Genomic DNA, 22,781 nt, shown 5'->3' with positions numbered 1-22,781 from the left:
TAGACAGTTAGCCTATGCCAGGGCTGGCCCTAGAATTTTGGGGGCCCTATGCAGATTTTCAGAATAGGGCCCCCCTACCTACTGGTACACCAAACCAAACACACCCAACATCAATAACTAAGCAAGCTTAGACTTTGAAAACCAACAAGTCAATTTAATATTAAAGTATGAAGCTTAAAAATGCAAAATTATCAACTGCTGTTTATTAGTATCTTCAGAAGTAAAAAAAAAAAAAAAGAAAAAATAAGAAGAATATCGTTGTTTAAACTAACCAAACACAACAATCACATGCACAAATTAATAATTAACTTGAATGAAAATCCAAGACTGCAAACGAATATGAAAGAATTAAATTACCAAATTAAGGTAAGGTAGATATAGAGCATGCTATTTGCACACTGGTTTAAATTTTGGCAGATACATTTGCACAGCAGTGTATTATAGGGTATACTAAAGTAGTACAATATAACATAAAGTTAAGCATATAACTGCTGTTCCCAAAAGCTTGTAATATGGGTTCCCTATCTGTCACTCACTCGACGTTGTGTCGATGTAATGACACTAGGGGTCACTCTTGGGAGCCACCTCTGGTCTTTGATAAAAGGCCAATGAAAATTGGCGAGTGGTATTTGCATGCCACTCCCCCGGACATACGGGTATAAAAGGAGCTGGTATGCAACCACTCATTCAGATTTTCTCTTCGGAGCCAAATGGTCATGCTCACTAAGCTGAATTCCCACGACTGTTCATTCACCTCTGATGGATCTGACGGCGCATTTCAGCGGCTTCTCCCCCCTCTGCACTGGTACAATGCAGAGAATGCCCCTGGGCGCTTCGGCAGATATAAGAGTATATTTCTCTAAAAGAGTATGTTTCTCTAAAAGAGCGGCACACACGGAACGTCTTTTTAAAGATGCATCTTTTTAAAGATGCCTTTCCGATTGTGTGTTATTCCTGGTTGTGCTCTTTATCTCTCGCCTTCTGACGGTCATGATCACTGTCTTTCATGTCTGGGCACTGCTCACGTGGAGACAGCATTCGTGGATGGTCATGTTCTCATTGCGAGGACATGTCCATGGCAACGATGCAGTCGTGGCTCGCCTTCATAAGAAAGCAAGGCACCCCAGAGGCTCCCCGCCTCGGTCCTTTTACCCACGGGTATGAGGCCAGCGTGGCTAGCACTGGGGGCGATTTGGGGACCCTAATAGCACTGCCTCCGCCGGGTATCCCCCCGTGGACCTCCCATTCCCCAGCACGCTCGTCTGCCCCGATCGGGCTTCCGGATGTGTCTGCCGGCTCATCTCACGGTGAGTTCGACCTCTTATTCGGAGCCCGCGAAAGTGATGAGCTCTCGAGCGCAGCATTGGAGAGCGGGCTCGTCCAGTCGGATGTGGAAGCCTCAGCTGGGCTCCTCCCTTCGGGGACGATTGCCCAGTCACAGGCTGACGTGGAGATGACAACATGCTTTCCTGGGCAGCCGCGAGCGTCGGCTAGAGTGGAACCCTCTGCCCTTCTCTGAACCCTCGCAGCTCGATGATTGGTTCCTGGGCTCGCGGCACCGCTCAAAGCCACGCCCCGCCCCGTTCCTTTCTTCCCGGAAGTGCATGAAGAGCTGACAAGGTCGTGGGAGGCACTTTTTACTGCCCGGTACTTTTCAGCTTCCCCGCCCTCACTACCCTCGATGGTGGGGTGGCCAAGGGCTATTTGGCAATCCCCCGGTGGATAAAGGCACTTGCGGTGCACCTATGCCCGCAGAGCACCGCCAGCTGGTGTGGGTGCCCAAAGCCCCCGTCCAAGGCCTGTAAGTTTACGTCGTCTCTGACAGCCAAGGCCTACAGTGCCGCTGGACAAGCCGCCTCCGCCCTGCACGCCATGGCTCTCCTGCAAGTCCACCAAGGCACTAAAGGAACTGCACGAGGGTAGTTCCGCCCCGGGATTGATGCAGGAACTGCGCTCGGCGACCGACCTCGCTCTCCGAGTGATGGAGGTCATGGCGCGGTCTCTCGGGCGGACGATGTCCACATTAGTGGTCCAGGAGCACCACCTTTGGCTCAACCTGATCGAGATGGGTGAGGCTGACAGGACATTCCTTGCTGCCCCCATCTCCCAGGCTGGCCTATTCGGCGACACTGTCAAGGACTTTATCCAGCAGTTCTCGATGGTGGAGCAGTAGACGGAGGCTATCCGGCATATCCTGCCCCGGCACAGCTCAAGATCCCGCACCCTGTCTACTCGTCGCCAAGGGCGTCCCCCTGTGGTGACTGCACTGGCTCCGCCACAGCCCGCCGCTTCGGCCCGGCGTGGAGCCCACCGCAGGAAGCAGACGCCACCTGTCTCGCGGCCGCCCAGAACCCATGAAAGGCTTCAAAGCACCCTTGAGATGGGCAACCCAGGGATGATGAAACCCGCTGCTCTGGAGCTGGTAAGCAGACCTCTCCATCTTTTTTTTACCTTTGCATTTAATTGCGCTGCATGCCCCAGTGGCTGCAGTACTCAAGAGTTCAGCAAGAGCGGTTTCCTTGTTCCCTGGGTCACATATCCGGTATGCACGGCCGTCATCACGACCACCATCCACCACTCTATTTGGCAGGTTTGGCGCTCCAGCGGCGGTCTCCCGCCCCTGAGCGCCCAGCTGTGGCACAAATCCGCCCCCGATATGACAGTCTCCATGGGTCACGAGGACAGACCTCTTCCTCCCCATCTCAGGCTGTTCCGGTGGTGGTCACAAGGAGCCAGGTAACTGCTTCGATGTCCTTAGACTCAGCACGGACATGACATGGTGTGGCACCTCGAGCTCTGCCCCGCCGCGAGGCCCCACCTGCCGGTACGTCCGACGATGTTGTCCTTTTAGTCCCCCTTGCGTGGAACTTGGACGCATGGCTTGCGCTTTCCAATCCGTCGCGATGGCTGGTCCGGACCGTCCAACTCAGCTTCGCGATTCAGTTCGCTGGGCGTCTGCCCAGGTTCAGCGGTGTCCACTTCACCTTGGTGAAGGACGAAAATGCTGCTACCTTGCGCGGAGATAGCTACCCTCCAACGGAAGGGCGCGATAGAACCTGTCTCTCCAGCCGAGATGAAGAAGGAGTTTTACAGCCCCAACTTCATCGTACTGAAAAAAGGCGGTGGGTTGCGGCCAATCTTGGACCTGTGAGTACTGAACTGGGCTTTACACAGGCTCCCGTTCAAGATGCGGACACAAAAACGCATTCTGGCGAGCGTCCGGCATCAAGATTGGTTCTCGGCAGTAGACCTGAAGGACGAGTACTTCCACATCTCGATCCTTCCTCGACACTACGGTTTGCATTCGAGGGTCAGGCATATCAGTACAAGGTCCTCCCTTTCGGCCTGTCCCTGTCTCCTCGCATCTTCACGAAGGTCGCAGAGGCAGCACTTGCCCCACTGAGGGAAGTGGGCATTAGCATTATCAACTATCTCGACAACTGGCTAATCTTAGCTCACTCTCGGGACATGTTGTGTGCACACAGAGACTTGGTGCTCTCACACCTCAGCCGACAAGGGCTACGGGTCAACCGGGAAAAGAGCAAGCTCCTCCCGGTTCAGAGCATCTCTTTTCTCGGTTTGGAGTTGGACTCAGTCTCTTTGTTAGATCGCACTCCTCTTAGACATTTTTCTTACACATTTTGTGTTCATTGTTATATAAAATAGAAAAATTAATTTAAATTTAAAAAATAAATAAACTTACAACCACTGCCATAATCACTCATACTGTCAAGACTAATAAAGACTAACTAACTAATTAACTAACTAACTAACTAACTCAGATATTGTTAACTAATTATATATTTAAATATTCAATGCTGTAAAAGTATTGTTCATTGTTATTTCATGTTAACTAATGGTGTTAACTAATGTTAACAAATGGAGCCTTACTGTAAAGTGTTACAATCCTTGTTATTTTGACAGTAAATCCTCTGATGATATATATATATATATATAGAGAGAGAGAGAGAGAGAGAGTATACAAGATTTTCTTTTTTTTAAAATAATGTCATTAATCTCATTAGAAGATTAAGAATAACAAGGGTTATATGTAACATTTTACAGTAAGATTCCATTTGTTAACATAAGTTAACAACATTAGTTAACATTAACTAAGAATGAACAATACTTTTACAGCATTTATTAATATTAATTTTAATTCTTAATTATTTAATGTTAATGTTAATTTTAACATATACTAATACATTTTTAAAAACAAAAGTTGTGTTTGTCAACAATAGTTAATGCACTATGAACTAACATGAACTAACAATTTAATTTGTATTAACTTTAACAAAGATTTATCATTCTGTAAACAATATATTGTTAATTGTTTGTTCATGATATCCAATACATTAGCAAATGTTAATGAATGGAACCTTATTGTAAAGTGTTATCAGATTGTACATAAACTGGGTGCAGTATAAAACATGCACTCCAATATTTTAGCTTCTGCCCCACATCATCGTCATCTGCATGATAACTTTTCTGTGTCTCATTTTCCTTCTTAATGCATCTAAGTTTTCCTTAGTTCTAAAGCATTGTATCATTGGATTGACAACAGGAGGGAGCAGACTGTACCACATAATCAACATAATCTGAATTCCAGGAGTTATTGATGCTATCAAATCGTACACATAGACAAAACATCTGGGCACATAATACAGAAAGATGATAATGAGTGCAAGCTGAGAACGTTTTATACTGGGACTGAATGTCAGAGATTTTGAAAACAGATACAATGATGGCAATAAAATAAAATATTATAAAAACCAAAGGGCCCAAAAAACAGTCATGGCACTTGAAAATGAAATAAACTTTTGTACCTAACATCACCACAATATATTTTAATTTATGAATTTTGGTCACAGTAATTTTGTGTTATTACATTACAATCACAGAAAGGTTCAACGAAGGCATGGTAAACAACGACTCCCACCACAGCTATAAGCATAGTCGAAATCACAGCACAGGCAATGAAAATAGTCTTGTTTGAAATAATAGCACAGTATCTAAGTGGGTTACGTACTACGACAAAGCAATCAATGGCCATTAATAACATTAGGAAAGAATTAACACTCTCTAAGTTATGTTCAAAAAACATCTGCACAAAGCAATTATAAAATGACAAAGAGCTGCTATTGCACAGGTATTTTGCAATGGTTTTAGGCAGTGTAGTAGTTCCATAAACGTAGACTACATAGAAAAAATAAAATAAAAATAAATGAAGAAAGAAAGAAAGAAAAGTAAGCTACATAGGAGTAGCATGACTTCCACCATGAAAAGGGCATTTGACTTTCTTAGCTTTTGAGTGCATCTTATAGAACGTGCAAAATTTAATTGGCAGGATCTATTACTGTGAATTCGGCAACAGTAAGTCAAAAGTTCTGCTGCTAAAATCCTTGATATTATGGTGCTTTGAAAGAATATAATTTTCTAATTAATATAAACATTATTTGATAACATTATTTTATGATATAATAATTGAACTCTGAAATGATCTGATTATAAGTGAAAAAAAGAGGATGTATCAGAGAATTGCTGTACTTATTTCTTATAAATAGGCCTAAAACACAACTCATAAGTCTTAAAAAATATGGAATTAAAAATGATTCTTTGTAAATCTGACCAAACAATTAAGACACAGCTGTTGTGCACTTTTAATAATTATTGTCTATAAACAAATATGATAAAACAGCCCCTTTAAATAATATCCAAAAATGACAGTAGTTAATAATAGCAATACATGAAGATTAAGATGATTTTTTGGACTTGTCTATATTAAAACACTTCATTAAAGGTTTTAGGTCAACACATTTACAAAGATTTATAAAAACAAAGAAATACATTACAAAGAAATTGATGTGAAAAGTCAACTCTTCCCATGACAAATCCACTGTTTAAATAAATAATGCCAAATAATGTCCCTCTCATGAAATGTTAACTTTCACTTTCCTTTAAAGACTTTTTTAAAGCACAAGTATTGTCAAATTTTGAGGGACTATACACAGATTTGTAAATTTACATGCACAAGATTACTTATAAAATTAAATAATATTGTACATTTCTTATTAGAGTGGTGAACACAGAGTGTACGTTCAAATTAAGCTTTTTTTTTTTTTTGGCATATAGCTGAAGATAATATGCATCCATATTCAAGAATGATCTTGTAATATTACAATTATTAGTTCAAAACACATCAATGCTGGACTAGGTTGTTTCTTTTTAACCAAGACCGACTTTGCCTTTAACTATTTGCTTCCATCTTTGAATTATTGCATTTTTGATCTCTTTAGTCTTAAAGCAGTAAATGAATGGGTTGATAACAACAGGTAAGAGAGTGTACAACATTGAAACCACTATACGGATATCAGTACTATATTCAAAGCCAATAATGTTTGATATATACACAAAAGTTCTGGGTATATAATACAGACATATGATCAGTAACTGTGGGGTGCACGTGTTAAATGCTTTGTAACGTCCCTCAGCACTGGAGATTTTCAAGACAGAAATGATGATTGAGATGTAAGAAAATATGATGAAAGATAAAGGACCCCACAGCACAAACATGGCAATTGATGTACTAATGTTTTTTATGTAAGTTGTATCTCCACATGCTAGTTTGGATATAGCAACATAATCACAGTAGCAATGGGATATGATGTTTGACCCACAGTAAGTCACAGTGAGAGCATGGAGAGTAACTCCGAGTAACTGCAGCATATTTGCTGTCCAAATACATGCACATATAATTGTAATGATTGAATTTTTAATCAGCGAATTATATCGAAGAGGATTGCATATAGCTATGAATCGATCAAGTGCCATGAATGCCATGAGAAATGAAATTGTAGCCCCTAGAAAATGGATAAAATACATCTGTAAAAAGCAGGCATTAAATGATAATATTTTGTCAGCCATCCAGAACTTTGCAATCATTCTTGGGAAGGTTGCACTTCCAAGTAGCAGATCTGCTATTGCGAGGTTACAGAAGATAAGGTAGGTGGGTTTTTGAATGCTTTTCTCAAACACCACAAAGAGAATGATGAAAATATTCCCAGTTGCAAGCACAAGGTATAGAATGAAAAACAAGGTTCCTACAAATCCATAATACTGAGAAGGGAGTCCTTGAAAACCTTGTAGAACAAACTCAGCAACATTAGCTGTGCTGTTTGGAGATTGATTAGTTCCATCACTGCTGCTCGACCCCATCTGGCAAACTAAAAAATTAAAATAAAGACAAAACACTTTTATAAATTCTTGCATAAATAAAATATGTACAAACAGAAGAAGGTAAATGGACAGATAAAAATGCACATTTAAAGAATGTTGCACTATGTTTTTAGCATAGACAAAATAATACTTTTACAACAATATAATACAACATTTAGAGTTAAAAAGAAGAGTGGGAGAATGAAGTAAAGAAAAAAAGAGCATTTTTTTTAAAGGCATTCAATTATATTTTTCAAAAAAGGATATGAATCTGCAGTACTTGACACAGGTTAGAGTATCCTTTATGTGACTGGTTTATGTTACTTTGGCCCTAGCATTTAAATGCTTACAGTTAAAATGTAAACAACTGTGACGCTAGCATAATTTAGTACAGCCTTTTGCAGGCACTGTAGAACATAACAAATTTGGTGTGTTGTTTTATAAAATTACTGTAGGGGGTGGTAAAATGTTTTTATTGCATGTACAGTATGTGTATGAATGCACACATCACATGCCACTTCATATAATGCATACAGCACTTCTGCTCATTTTCATGGTTTTGATGCTTTCATGTCTTAGTACAGTGTGGCCATGACTCTTGGCTCATCCATATGAATCTTTGAATTTGCAAGTTAATTAAAAGTACCACTGTCTGCTTTCATTACATGTCATTTAATTTCAGCCATTATATTTGCTTTTTCAGTCATTACAGCATGTCTTAATTTTTCGCTCACTTTAGCATCTGGCTCAATAATAAGTTCACCCAAAAATGAAAATGATGCCATCATTTACTCATCCTCATATTGTTCCAAAACCATATGACTAACTTTCTTATGTACAACACTAAAGAACATATTAGGCAGAATGTTAGCTTCAGTCACCATTTACTTTTATTGCATTATTTTTTCCATACAATGAAAGTGAATGGTGACTGAGGCTAACATTCTTCCTTAAATTTCATTTTGTGTTCCAAAACACAATGGTGAGATGACAGAATTTTCATTTTTGGCTGAATTGTCTATTTAATACTAAACAGAAATAATACATGATTTTCTTTTAAAAGCTAATATCAAGGATAATATTCTCTACAATTCACAAATGACTGGCCTTTGTGTGATATTTGCAGTTAAAATGGTTGATAGGAGAATGAGTGTCAGTGATTATGTTGGCCTGTATCAAACCACTGCCATCAAACAGCAAGTACTGTACATGGGGGTTGATGTTACATTTATAACATCCATGCTGTATAACTGTACCGGAGGTACACTAATACCGGACTAATAATTATTATAAAAAATGAAAAAGCTCTATGATGTTAGTATATTCATTTTTGTGTACCTATGTGACTAAGCTCTTTATGTGACACGGGGCAGACTGGGACTAAAAAGTGGCTCTGGACTTTCTGGCAAAGAGCGGCCCACCAAACCCGTCCCGCAACACAACACAACACACCACACCATAACACACTGGCTCACTGATTTCATTTTCTGGCTCAATTTCAGATTTTTGTGTTGAAAAACATCTTGGTTACTGATGTAACCTCTGTTCCCTGATGGAGGAAACAAGATGTTGTATCGATGTAGTGACACTAGGGGTTCGATCTTGAGAGCCCCAATCACCTTTGCTTAAAATAGAAAAGGCCAATGAAAATTGGCAAGTGGAATTTGCATGCCACTCTCTGCCCCGGACATATGGGTATAAAAGGAGATGGCGTGCATCACTCATTCAGATTTATGCTGAGGAGCCGATAGAGAGTCCCGGCCATGTCAGCGGCCGGTTCAGCGCCACAGCAGGAGGGACACAACACCTCGTTCCCTCCATCAGGGAACAGAAGTTACATCAGTAACCAAGACGTTCCCTGTCTGTCACTCACTCGATGTTGTGTCGATGTAGTGACACTAGGGGTTCCTATAGGAAACACCGCAGGCGCTGAACCATGTCACGAGGTACAGAAGAGTGGACACGGGCAAGCAGCTGCATGCCTCGCAGCGAGTGCTCAACCACGTCGTGACCTTCCAGCGAGTTAGGTAAGGCATCTCCCTAGTCCCCTCCCTAGGGGGGAGGAGGCACTTACCCAAGTAGGCTACCGGTGGTGCCTTTCTTAATTTGCTGTTAAGAAATCTCCCACTGAGCACTTTCTAGAATAGCGCTGGGAAGGGCTTTTCCCTCTCCAGGAAGGAGAGCACTACGGAGACCACATCCTGCCAGAGGGTGGTTAACATGTGGAGCATACCTCACATGGACTTACCAACAGGGATACATTGAGTCCTCCTGTGGTATCATTCCATATCTACAGAGAGGGTACGCAGCACAGTGGCCGAGGCAGAGAAAGCTCTGACAAGGGGAAACACAGGTGTAACACTTCTCAGTGGATGGAGGAGGCGAGAAGCAGATTTCCTGGTTCAGGTAAGCGTTTTTATTTTCCTCTCTGCAGCAAATACACACTCTCAGGGCTTTTACGTTGTTCAATAACTCAGTCTAAAAAAAATCCACAAACTAGTTCACAAAATAAACTCTCAACTTTGCAATAATAACTCTTGGCTTCACAATCCATGCCCAGGCTCTCTCTCTCACCTACCTGCGGTGTGGCTCTATTTATGCCGCTCTCCCCGTGCTCACTGAAATTAGAGACAGGTGTTAGACATAATTTAACTCAGGTGTAAGCGTCCTTACCGCTTTCTCTCTCTCCGGAGAGATGCTTGACCACACCCCCCGCTGCCACAACAGGGTTCACCTAAGGGGAAACCGAACAGTGGAAACTCATCATACGGGATTACTAAGTGGGAATCACCACGCATGGAGCACTGAGCCCGAGCACACGGGCTCACCTGAAAAAGGGGAATACCACGAGTACTGGATCTGGTGGCGTTACTTCTCCACTGAGTTCATCACCGAACAGTGCTTAAGAATTAAAGAGGCGTCCGGAGTTCACCGGGTATGGGGAACTGTTGTGGACAAAAAGGCACACATTATCACCTTTGATAAAGGGGAAAGGTGCAATGCAAGCAGTAAACCCAACTGGCCGCCTGGCCTACCTGCTGTTACCACGTAACACTCAGGTGGAAACCGGGTCTATGCGTAGGTTATAAAACCTTGCAAAGGTATTGGGTGTAGCCCAACCCGCAGCTCTGCATATGTCTGCTAAAGAGGCCCCCCTTGTCAGTGCCCAGGTGGATGCAAAACCTCTAGTGGAGTGCGCCGGGACTCCCAAGGGGCACGGCAAGTCCTGAGACTGGTATGCGAGGAAAATGGCATCCACAATCCAATGGGCTAATCTCTGCTTGGAGACAGCTTTCCCCTTCTGCCGTCCTCCAAAACAGACAAAGAGCTGCTCCGAGCATCTAAAGCTCTGCGTGCGGTCCAGATAGATGCACAGGGCACGCACTGGACACAGCAATGACAAGGCCGGGTCTTCCTCCTCTGAAGGGTGCGCTTGCAGGTTCACCACCTGGTCCCAAAAAGGAGTGTTACCTGCCGTGAGAGCACGTCTGCTGCACAGTTGAGGACGCCCGGAAGGTGAGTGACTCGCAGAGACTTCAAGGTCTGCTGACTCTAAAGGAGGAGGCGGCGGGTGAGTTGTGACATTCAATGCGAGTGTACGCCGCCTTGGCGGTTTAAGTACACTACGGTCGCTGTGTTGTCGGTTCGGGCCAACACATGCTTGCCCTGAATCAACGGCTGAAGCCTCCTCAGGGCCAGAAATACCGCCAGCAACTCTAAGCAGTTGATGTGCCATTGGAGTCGGGGCCCCGTCCAGAGCCCTGACACTGCTTGCCCATTGCACACGGTGCCCCAGCCCGAGTTTGAGGCATCTGTCATGACCACGACGCATCTTGAGACCTGCTCTAGGGGAACATCTGCCCGTAGAAATGCCAGGTCCGATCAAGTGCTGAAAATTTGACAGCACTGTGGCGTGATGGTCACCGGGGCGGGGCGTGGCCGTGATTCACGCTCTGAGCCCAGAAACTAATCTTCCAGTGTGAACGCTCAGGGCAGGGTGGAGGTTTCCACTTCAGCCCGATGTTCACAGCCACCCGGGCAAGCATGGCTGCCATCTCAACGTCCGCCTCATCCTGTGCTCAACTGCCCGTGGGCGGGAGCTCAGAAGATTTGTCCACTTCTGATAGCAGAAGCCCACCCTCCGATGCCGCGACTGAATGCTTAACCTCATCACGAGCCGTGAACGACACATTAAACCCGCCCTGAGGCAGACCGCCTGCATTGTTCAACAGCTCGTCTGGACAGAACGAGCGTGCTGGGGGATGGGAGGTCTGCGGGGGCTGAGCTGGCGGAAATGCTCCCATTCCACATCCAGATCGCCCGCGGTGCTTGCCGACCCAGCCGGCTGAGCGTCAGCCCAGGACGGACTGGGTTGGGGAGCAACCACAGTGGCTCCTTGCTTCATGAAGAAGGAAGTGAGCCATGAGGAATGTTGCAGAACGACTGCAACGTTCTCATGGGCATGTTCTCGCAATGAGAACACAACCCTTCCACGAAAGCCGCCTTGGCGTGCTGGCGCCCCAGACACTTGAAGCAGATTTCATGGGTATCCGGAAGGGAGAGATAACGGCCACACCCAGTAGCGCAAACGTGGAAGGACATCTTTAAAAAGACACCAAGCGTTTGCACGAGCTCTTTTAGAGAAAATATACTCTTTTGAATATACTCTTTTAGCACCCGCAGACTCAGGCTGATGAAGCGCCCAGGGGAAGCACCACACTCGACCGTGCGAGGGTGACTGCTGATATGCGGCGTAAAAAATCCAGAAGCATAGCAATAGGTGAGAGGACGAACACACAAGCATTTGGCTCCAAATAAAAAATCTGAATGAGTGATGCACGCCATCTCCTTTTATACCCATATGTCCAAGGCGGAGAGTGGCATGCAAATTCCACTTGCCAATTTTCATTGGCCTTTTCTATTTTAAGCAAAGGTGATTGGGGCTCTCAAGATCGAACCCCTAGTGTCACTACATCGACACAACACCGAGTGAGTGACAGACAGGGAACAGAAATTTCTATTGACTGCTAGTCATGACAACGGGCTCCACCAGTGCAAAAATAGTCATAACTTTAAAATATATAAAGCCACTGTAAATGTGATGAGTGGATTTTTTTTTTGAGAAAGCAGTAAAAAATAAGCACTTTATAGCTCAGAAAAATAACATGTCCTAAAACTTTTTTTCCCAACATACAGATGTTAGGTTAAAATGAACATGAAAGTACAAGAGAAAGTGTGTATATTAGGTGCAGTGACAAGTCAGCATTTCTTCAAAGTTTGTAAAGATCTTAATCACCTTTCAACTTTTTTGTAGAAGTGCAAATAAACTATTGTCTTAGTTAATATGAGGTTGTGAAAACAACATGTATTGTAAAGTAAGGGATAATCCACGGCTATGTGTGCGTTAAATGATTTTAAATGCATGACATGGAGGCAAAGAACCACCAAAAGCGAAGCGCATTTAAAATAGTTTAACGCACACCTAGCCGTGGATTATCCAGCTTTATACCAGGGTCACTTGCCTGTCAATTTTCTGGCGTTTGTACCAGCTCATATTGTTGTTTGTTTTTCTCTCTCCCTCGTGTCTTACAGGTGGAGCCAGCATGCATGATCAGCATTTCCATGGGAATGCTGATCGTTCTCGGGGAGGCACTGATCACGGCAATGATTTACTTGCCCGTTCCACCTGCTTTACTCTGATTGCACTCCCTACTTATTCCTTGTGTTTCCCCTCTTTCTTTGCCAGTTTATTGTTTGCTGTCAAGAGTTAACTGTGCTCTCATGTGTAGTTGGAGCTTGCACGTGTGTCTGTTGGTTGCCTGTCTGTAGAGGTGTAGTTACCTTCTCGTTTGCCACCACCTTTGCCTGTATTTAAGCCCTATTCCTGTGAAGGAGGATTCCTCATTCTCTGCCCACATCTCAGAATAAACTGGCCAACATGGACCCAGCAGAGAACTCTTCGCTCTGCCCTTTCCCAACAAGGAGCTCTGCTTGGACGACACCAAGATCAAATCTTTGCCTCTAACTGCCCTTTGGAAATTATGGCTTCGCAGCTTGCAGAACTCACCACTATGGTCCTGCAGCTCTGCCCTCCTCTTGATCCCAGTTGTGGTGGAGCAGAACTACGCACTGCCCCTTTAAGGATCCACCACCACTACCTAAAATGGCTGATCATTAGATTGCCAGGTGTCAACAATAAAGGTAACAGTGAGGAACAGGGGAGAGGTTGTTCACTGAAAGAAGAGAGATTTTAAACTGGGGTGTGGTGAAACTGAGGTGTGCCAAGCTGTGTAAGGAGAAAGAAAGTTTGATTTTGTGTACTGTGATGTGGATTAGGAACGTGATCGGAGGAGAGAGGAAGAAACAACAAAGGGACAAATTTGACAGTGCTTATCACCAGAGAGTGAGGCCTGAGGTCATAGGATCTTCAATCGCCAAAGAGCCCCATGGTCAAGATGTAATGGTAAATTAAAGGTGGAATAAAAAGTGGAAGTGCCAGGTGATTCCTTGATTCTTCTGACCTACCTTTATTCCCTTTTGTTGGACTCTCACTCTGCATCCTGCAGCATTGCCCACAGTCATCATACAGGTACATGCAAACTCTCCGGGACCCAGCCTGCACCATTTCACAAACTCTCTTATGACCTGAACTCTCTCTCATACATTTACATACATACACACATGCATACACTTTAGTAATTTTTTTTGTGTGTTTCGTTCTGTTGTAATTTATGAGCTAATGATTATATGCTGTTCTTTTTGTGTGAGTCTTGGACTCCTTGCCTTTTGTTTACTGAAATTTGAAACACTCTAATTTTGTGAATTTATTTAAAATTCATATAATGCTTGTAATTGGTGGCTTTTAGAGCTGTCTGGGATAAAGGTATTAATTTTGACGGGCCTAAACCTGTCTGGCATCCGAATTTGATTTAAAATTTTGAATTTAAATTTAGTTCAGGGGCCGCCACCGTTACATCCTCATTCCCATGGCGACCAGAGGCGTGCATGCTTCCTCCAGCCCTGTTCTCAGGTGAGGGATCTGTTAGAGCTTTTTTCACGCGATGCTCACTGTTCTTCTTCATACAGCCCTCCATGTTTTCCTCAGACACTATGAAGATTGTGTGTCTCGTCATGCTCCTGTCCAGGAGGGCTGGAGAATGAGGAATGGCAATGTGGGATGACCAACATCCGTGCTGCTCCTCCTATGAAGCTTTCTCCTCAGAACTTCACCGAGTTTTTGACGGGAGTCGGGAGGCTGGGAGAATTTTATCAGGACTGTCCCAGGATAATCAATCTGTAGCTGATTATGCCATAGAGTTTTGCACCCTGGCCACTTCCAGCAACTGGAATGATCACGTCATATGGGACTTGTTCTTGCGAGGACTTTTGGATGTTATCCAGGACAAGATTTACCCTTTGGACCTCCCCCCTCGATTCGACAATTTGGTGGACCTGGCCATCCGAGTCGATCAGTGCCTGACTCATCATCATGATCATTGTCGACGCTGTTCTTTGCCCCCTCGGGCAGCTGATCTTCACCCACAACCCGCACTTCCTACCAGTTCGCCTGACTCTCGCCCCGACTCTGAACCCATGCAGGTGTGTAGACTTCTGGTGTCACATAAGGAAAGGCAGCGATGGCTTCAAAATGGGTTATGCTTTGCCTGCAGCCGATCGAGCCACTTGTCGCCTTATGCCCGTTAAAAGACAATGCTCGTCAGTAGTTAGGAGGTTACTGGCAATCGCAACACCCTTGGACAAAACCCATGGACATCACACTCATCTTCTAGCCCGGCTGCAGAATGGAACAGAAAGTCATGTGATTCCGGCTTTGGTGGATTCCGGTGCCATAGGGAAATTCATTGAACAGTCCTTCTATCTCATCCAGTCCCCATCGACCCCAGTTGTGGTGGAACATCCCTGGCCATGAACAGGTATATAAATGATTCTTTAGCAGCCGGTCTCATCCGCCCTTCCCCTTTGCCCGCAGGGGTGGGGTTCATCGTGGAGAAGAAGGATGGCTCACTTAGACCCTGCATAGATTATCGAGGGCTGAATGACGTCATGGTGAAGAACCGTTATCCTTTGCCGTTGATGTCCTCAGCCTTCGAACTCTTGCAGGGGGCATCCGTCTTTACGAATTTGGACCTATGCAATGCTTATCACCTGGTCTGTATCAGGAAGGGGGATGAGTGGAAGATGGCACTTAACACCCATAGGGGGCACTTTGAATATATGGTCATGCCTTTCAGATTGGTCAATGCCCCCACCGTCTTCCAGGGGCTTGTGAATGATGTTCTTAGAGACATGGTCAATCGCTTTGTTTTTGTTTATCTTGACGATATTCAGATCTTCTCCCAGCATATGCAGGACCATGTGTGGCACGTCAGCCAGGTGCTTCTGTCACGGTTCCGGCATTTGTGCTGGCTCATACTGTTGTTTATTTTTCTCTCTCCCTTGTCTCACAGGTGGAGCCGGCACGCATGATCAGCATTTCCATGGGAACGCTGAACGTTCAGGTGGTAAATTAAGGCAATGATTTATCACTTGATTCACTCTGATTGCACTCCCTACTTATTCCTTGTGTTTCCCCACTTTCTTTGACAGTTTATTGTTTGCTGTCAAGTGTTAACTGTGCTCTCTTGTGAAGTTGGAGCTTGCTTGTATGTCTATTACCTTTTCGTTTGCCGCCACCTTCATCTGTACTTGAGCCCTATTCCTGTGGAGGAGGTTCCCTATCTGTCACTCACTCGATGTTGGTGTCGATGTAGTGACACTAGGGGTCACTCTTGGGAGCCCGAGACACCTCTGGTCTTTGATAAAAGGCCAATGAAAATTGGCGAGTGGTATTTGCATGCCACTCCCCCGGACATACGGGTATAAAAGGAACTGGTATGCAACCACTCATTCAGATTTTCTCTTCGGAGCCGAACGGTCAAGCTTATTGAGCTGAATACTACTGTTCATTCACCTCTGCTGGATCTGATGGCGCATTTCAGCGGCTTCTCCCCCCTCTGCACTGGTGCACTGCAGAGAACGCCCCTGGGTGCTCCGGCAGAAAAACTAGAGAGTATATTTTCTGAAAGAGCATTTTTCCCCTCTAAAAGAGTATATATTTCTCTAAAAGAGCGCACACACAGAACGTCTTTTTAAAGACGCGTCTTTTTAAAGATGCTTTTCCGATTGTGTGTTATTCCTGGTTGTGCTCGTTATCTCTCGCCTTCTAACGGTCACGATCACTGTCTCTCGTGTCTGGGCACTGCTCACGCGGAGACCGCGTTCGTGGATGGTCATGTTCTCATTGCGAGAATATGTCCATGGCAACGTTGCGGTCGCGGCTCGCCTTCGTAAGAAAACGAGCCACCCCAGAGGCTCCTGCCTCGGTCCTTTTACCCACGGGTTTGAGGCCAGCGCGGCTAGCACTGGGGGCGATTTGGGGACCCCAATGGGACCGCCTCCGCTGGGTATCCCCCCGCGGACCTCCCATTCCCCAGCACGCTCGTCTGCCCCGATCGGCCTTCCGGGTGAGTCCGCCGGCTCATCTCACGGCGAGTTCGACCTCTTATTCAGAGCCCACGAAAGTGATAAGCTCTCGTGCTGGCTATGAGGCACACAGCAAGTCTGCCCACCACACACCGCCAGTTCACGTAACACAGTTCAGCCTTGTGGCATTTTGTATAGAGACCCCTAGTGTCACTACATCGACACCAACGTCGAGTGAGTGACAGATAGGGAACGTCGTGGTTACTGGTGTAACCTCCGTTCCCTGATGGAGGGAACGAGACGTTGGTCCCTCCTGCCACAACGCTGAACTACCCGCTGAAATGGCTGGACCTTATATCGGCTCCTCAGCGTAAAACCTGAATGAGTGGTTGCATACCAGCTCCTTTTATACCCGTATGTCTGGGGGAGTGGCATGCAAATACCACTCGCCAATTTTCATTGGCCTTTTATCAAAGACCAGAGGTGTCTCGGGCTCCCAAGAGTGACATGACCAGAGCTATTTAATTCCACTGTGCTCCTGGAAAGATTATGTCTGTCAAAACTCCTTAAAAAGAAGCGAATAAATCCTGTCATAATACACTTACAACTACCATATTTTGTGCATAATTTGAATTGAGTGTTGTGTTCATTTTCTGTTGTTCAACTCTGTTTGTGGGGTTGGTTTTTTTGTGGATGACTGAAAAATATATCTGGATGATGCATATTTTGTCCACTCATGTTTATAAAGATATTGCAATTAATTGCGATTAACTACAAAAAAAAAATATGCGATTAATCACAATTAAATATTTTAATCATTTGACAGCCCTAATATATATATATATATATATATATATATATATATATATATATATATATATATATATATATTACTTTAATACAAAAAGATAACAGACTCTGCGCACTTAATGTATGGCATATTTTCATTACCCACTGGACAACTGACATATTATATTATAACTATTACTCTTAAGTTATAAGCATCTACTGTCAACTATGTATTCTGCTGCTCTATTAAATTGCACACTACCTATTTATATTGCACTCTTCACCTGGCACTATTGTATATGTGTATGTATGTATGCATGCATGTATATGTGTACTGTTGCATATTGTATTGTATTGTATACTGTATTTAAAGGCTGTACAGAATGTATTGTAAATCTTTGTATTTTAATGTGAAAAACCTACCAAGGCAAATTCCTTGTAAGTGTAACCTACTTGGCCAAAAGACCTGATTCTGATGAAAAATATTTGTGCCACAAGTGCACTTTATTTCTTTTGGCAAGTCCCTTTAAATACAAAACGGTCGAAGCAGGATTGCAAACTGCATTGGTTGTTTATTTACGTTCAACTCTGATTTCCACATTTTTACACAGCTGTTCAAACAGAGTGATATGCTTTTTGAAATTTTACAGCATTTAAGTGTGTGAAATATCCCATACACTGATTTAAAGACTGCCAGAAATGTACATACATTTAAGACCTCTAATGAAAGGAAACTATAGAAGAAACTATATTTAATGTTATTAATTTTGCTATTTAAAAAACATAGGTACATTTGACTTCATTTTGTTTTTAATATAGAGTAGTTGCATTTTGATTACAACTCATAATTAAACTGTAGTCTACATCTCAGCTCTGTTTCAAAGTATCTCCATTTTGATTGGTGAAAAATACAAAATAACAGATTAAAAGTTACATTTAGCATATTATATCAAATATTTCATTAAATCAATTTCACAAATATGTAATTCTTTCTGATTGAAAGTGTAACATACAGTGGTATAAGCACATATAGAACAACAACAGTGCATGGTGTACAACATGCACTCTACTGTATTAAAATCATTTTAAATACATAAAATCATCCTCCAGAGTGTATTCATCTGCATGCCAGCTTTTTATCTCTACGTTTCTTCCTTATTGCATCTTTGATTTCCTTTGTTCTGAAGCAGTATATCATTGGATTGACAACAGGGGGGAGCAGGCTGTACCACATAATCAACATAATCCGAATGCCAGGAGCGATTGCAACTGTCACGTCGTACACATAGACAACACATCTGGGGACATAGTACAGGGAAATGATAAGAAGCTGGGGAGTGCAAGTTGAGAATGTCTTATACCGGGCCTGTGTGCCAGAAATTTTGAAAACAGATGTAATGATGACAATAAAAGAAAATATAATAAAAATCAAAGGGCCCAAGAGAACAAACATGGCACATGAAAATGAAAACAAATGTTTCTGCCTTACATCTCCACAAGATAATTTAATTATTGAACTTTGGTCACAGTAATTTTGGGCTATTACATTAGAAGCACAGAAGGGCTCATTGAAGGCATGGTAAACAATAACTGACAGCCAAGATATTACTATTGTCCAAATCACTGCACATGCCATAAAAATAGTCTTGTTTGTAATAAGAGCATAGTATCTAAGTGGGTTGCATACTGCGACAAAGCGATCAATGGCCATTAATAACATTAGGAAAGAATTAATACTCCCTAAGTAATGAACAAAAAACATCTGCACAAAGCAACTATAAAATGATATAGAGCTGCTATTGAACAGGTATTTTGCAATGGTTTTAGGCAATGTGACAGTTCCAAAAGCAAGATCAGACATAGCAAGGTTACAGAAGATTAAATAAGTGGGTTTCTGAAGGCATCTCTCATAAGCAATTAATGAAATAATAAAGATATTTCCTCCTGCCAGTATCAAGTAAACAAAGAACAAAAAGGTTCCTACAGCTCCATAATACTGTGGTTGGAGTCCTGGAAATCCAAGCAGATAGAATTCAGTGAAATTGGTGTAGGTCATGGCTCTAGGAAGGCTTCACAAAAAAAACTGATCTGAACTTGTGTACACTCACTGAAGTGCAAAAAGAATATGAAAACAATGCTAAATGGGAAACTGTCAAATTGTGAATGGGAAATGACACAAACATTTAGACTATAAAGGCACAATATAATTATGTAGACTAACAAATATCCACAGCTATTTAAATGCAAATAAAGAAATTCACATTTCAACATTTCATACAATTACATAGCTATAATTCACATACATCCATGGAAACAACACAGATGTAAAAAGCATAATCTTATAGCACAAAATAGTAATTTACAATTGTGTTCTTTTGCATTTGCTGGATTTTAACCACCAAACTGGTGAGGATTTACTTAGTCACCACCAGTATTAATGCATAGCCAAAAAAGGATCTGCCACAGATGCATATGCCATAGGCCTGAAAGATTGAACACTCTCCTACACCCTAAGTGTCCATAAGACACAGACACACCGAAGTTACAGTTTATCATCTAATCCCAAGACCAAAGACACCGCCCACATCATGATGTATGTTCATGACAATATTTTGACTTAAACAAGGCATGCGCAACTTAACCCCATTGTCCGTACAAAATTATGCAATATGCTATTATCAATTGACAATTGTTGACATTTCAGTCAGTACCGCTTTGGCAAATAAGCGGGGGGGGGGGGGGGTAGTCATGATGGCTGTCACCTGGAACATAGAGCAACAGGACAGAAAAGGACACCTGGAACCTAAAGCAACAGGACAGAAGAGTGCGTTCCGAATTCATTCTGATTCTCTATGGGGAGAGAAGCTTGCATGCGAAAGGAGTCTAACGTGAGTCCTAGAAAATCCAAACGTGCGAGGGCACTGCAATGTGCCTTTTTAGTTGTGGGCTTGTATACTGCATAGTCACAGGATCAGTTGATCATTATCGGATCTCAAGTCAGTGGAAAGTGGCTGCACCTGGTTAAGATCGCTCGGTTTCTGTACGGTTTCACTCTCTAGCAGCAGCACGGTGAACAGAGGAATGTGTGTGTGTGGGGCGTGACTCCACTTATTGGTTTTTAAAAGGCACGAGCTGGACTTTAAGGTAATGGTGCCATAGGATGGATAAAGTAGGGGCATAATCTTTACCCAATTGTTTATTTATGGAGATAAACCTCAGCGGCTCCATCATGGGAGACAGCTAGCATGTACAACAGTGAGTCACCGCTTGCGAATTCCATTGGAATGAATGAGGAGAGCCGTGCATCATCTGTGACTTCTCTTATAAAAACTTCATAGTCCGCTTCACGAAGTTCATTCCGAAGCATTGTTTGTGTAAAACATGTTGAGATTAGCTAAAAAGGTGGTCAGTTCATTAGTGATGCAACGCGGTGTCGTTTAAATGGGTCGTTGAGGGAAATGTTACAGAAGGCTGTCATCCTTGCAGATATGATTTGATATAAAAACTCATAAAAAATCAGATCTCTCTCTACGCATTGTTGTGTCCACGCTGTCCATGGAGTTTGTGCTGCAAATCATAAAAAGTATATTTCTGCATGATGGGCTTCAGTTAACCATTTTAGTAACCTAGGTAAAAAAAATCTTCAGCTGGCGCACGTGATAGTAAATAAGCCTCGTGTCCAGACCACACCCACGAATGGTTTTAACCAATCATCAACACTCTTCGACCAGCCGAGTTCTCTTGGTCAAGATTTCATAGATGAGCGCGAACAGGCGAAATCTCACCAAACGGACACCTGGCAGAAATGCATTGTTGCCAACTTAGCAACTTGTCGCTAGATTTAGCAAAAACAAATTTCTTCCAAAAAGCACCTAGCGACAAACATAGCGACTTTGGACAAACCTTAGCTACTTCCGTAAAAGAGCCACCAGTACTGAGTGTGAGGTCTTGCTTTCCCGCCACAGGGACACTTCGCTCTACGTCTACTCTGTTAGTGAGTGGCAGAGAGCAGCAGCACATTCAGCTGATCGCACGGCAGCTGACATAAACGTGAATGAGCTGCACATGTGCAAACAGTGTTGCCAAAGACCAATACTAATATGTATTGTTTGCTCCTCTTTTGTTTAAATTTAAACAATTTAATATGACTGTATAATATGTTTTAAATTCTTGTCATGCGCTTATCACTGTCTTATACTCACTATCACAAGGGTTTAGTTCATTCCTGTTCTGAATTTTTTTTTTTACAAGTCAGTACATTGTAACCCAGATGGAGGCTGTGCGCTGTGTGAGAGGAAAAATAAGAAATACATTCTGTTGCTTCTAACTTACTCTCTGAGTGATCATACATGTAAATATAGCTGAAATCACAGCACAGCTGTTGTCTTAACTTATGTGAATGGTGATTTGTCAGATGACATCGCAGTTATGAAATCAGATTTTCGCAGTGCAGAGCAGCCGCTTGGAAATGGCTTGGAAGTGACTGCTGGTTAATATGTAGTCTTAATGCAGTCACTATTCCATACTCGTTCCATTGTCTGACAGCAGAAACAGAAATAAATGTGAATGAGAACAGTTTTATTGGAAATTCAGCTGTATTAAAATACAGTATGTGAGCACAGAGTGTAGGAGAGAAGCAAAGAGATGTAAGGGCTGACACCGGCTGATGCTAGGCAGAATGCAAATATGATGTGATGACATCATTAATATGCTAATTAGTGCATGACCTCATCTAACAACATTATCAACTTTTCGAGCAGACTTTAGCTACTTCCACTGAGGTAGTTGGCAACAGTGGAAAAATGCTATTGCTCTTTGTTATCATTTGTATAAATTAGCCTTAACGGTAACTAGCATGTTAGTAGTCTCCAATGCGCATACCATGCAGAATAGGGATGAATAGGGAACCGTAAAATGATGCTTACCTGTCACAAATTGTCCGTAACTTCTCTTCTAGATGTCAGTGACCGCTGCATTATGCTAAGTTTTTAGGCTCCTCTAATAGAGATCTCTGTTTGGTAATCAACGACGACAGTAGTCAAGCAGGTTAGACGAGGACAAATGCAATTGTTCAAGAGAATCCAGCCTTTGATCGGGTATTGAAGATGCATGGCTGCTTGCATCCAAAGGTAGTCTTGCCAGAGACAATTTAGCTGAGACGGGTCACTTCTTTGAATAAATGTGAGAATTGGAACGCCCAAACAAGGAGCTCTAGCACCCGAGGTCCACGTATGTAGAAGGAGTACCTCCTTTCAGGTAAGCCAATCACCTTAAAATTATGTTAATCGCCTGTC

At 43.1% G+C, this 22,781-nt stretch overlaps 2 protein-coding genes and 1 pseudogene across 2 annotated transcripts; all 3 read right to left on the bottom strand.

Moving 5' to 3' along the window:
- Positions 1-4,445: 4,445 nt before the first annotated feature.
- On the bottom strand, positions 4,446-5,317 carry LOC127422158 (olfactory receptor 52N5-like; annotated as a pseudogene).
- A 908-nt stretch (positions 5,318-6,225) lies between these two features.
- Positions 6,226-7,215, bottom strand: or30bw1 (odorant receptor, family 30, subfamily BW, member 1). Its single transcript, XM_051665148.1, has one exon. It carries the CDS (start codon positions 7,213-7,215, stop codon positions 6,226-6,228), a length of 990 nt encoding a protein of 329 aa, XP_051521108.1.
- Positions 7,216-18,604: 11,389 nt separating this feature from the next.
- Positions 18,605-19,546, bottom strand: LOC127422157 (olfactory receptor 52K1-like). The gene has a single exon (XM_051665496.1). The coding sequence runs from the start codon at positions 19,541-19,543 to the stop codon at positions 18,605-18,607; it is 939 nt and encodes a 312-aa protein (XP_051521456.1). The 5' UTR covers positions 19,544-19,546.
- Between the last annotated feature and the right edge of the window lie 3,235 nt (positions 19,547-22,781).

Source organism: Myxocyprinus asiaticus, chromosome 31 (genome assembly GCF_019703515.2).
Source record: "Myxocyprinus asiaticus isolate MX2 ecotype Aquarium Trade chromosome 31, UBuf_Myxa_2, whole genome shotgun sequence".
In the NCBI taxonomy this organism is placed as follows: Eukaryota; Metazoa; Chordata; class Actinopteri; order Cypriniformes; family Catostomidae; genus Myxocyprinus; species Myxocyprinus asiaticus.
The sequence above is the reverse complement of the archived record's forward strand: the minus strand, read 5'-3'. Positions and strand labels throughout refer to the sequence as shown.

What these genes read in the sequence shown, in the direction of transcription:
- or30bw1 (XM_051665148.1), bottom strand. Translation starts at nt 7,215, where the DNA reads ATGGGGTCGAGCAGCAGTGATGGAACTAATCAATCTCCAAACAGCACA.
- LOC127422157 (XM_051665496.1), bottom strand. Translation starts at nt 19,543, where the DNA reads ATGACCTACACCAATTTCACTGAATTCTATCTGCTTGGATTTCCAGGA.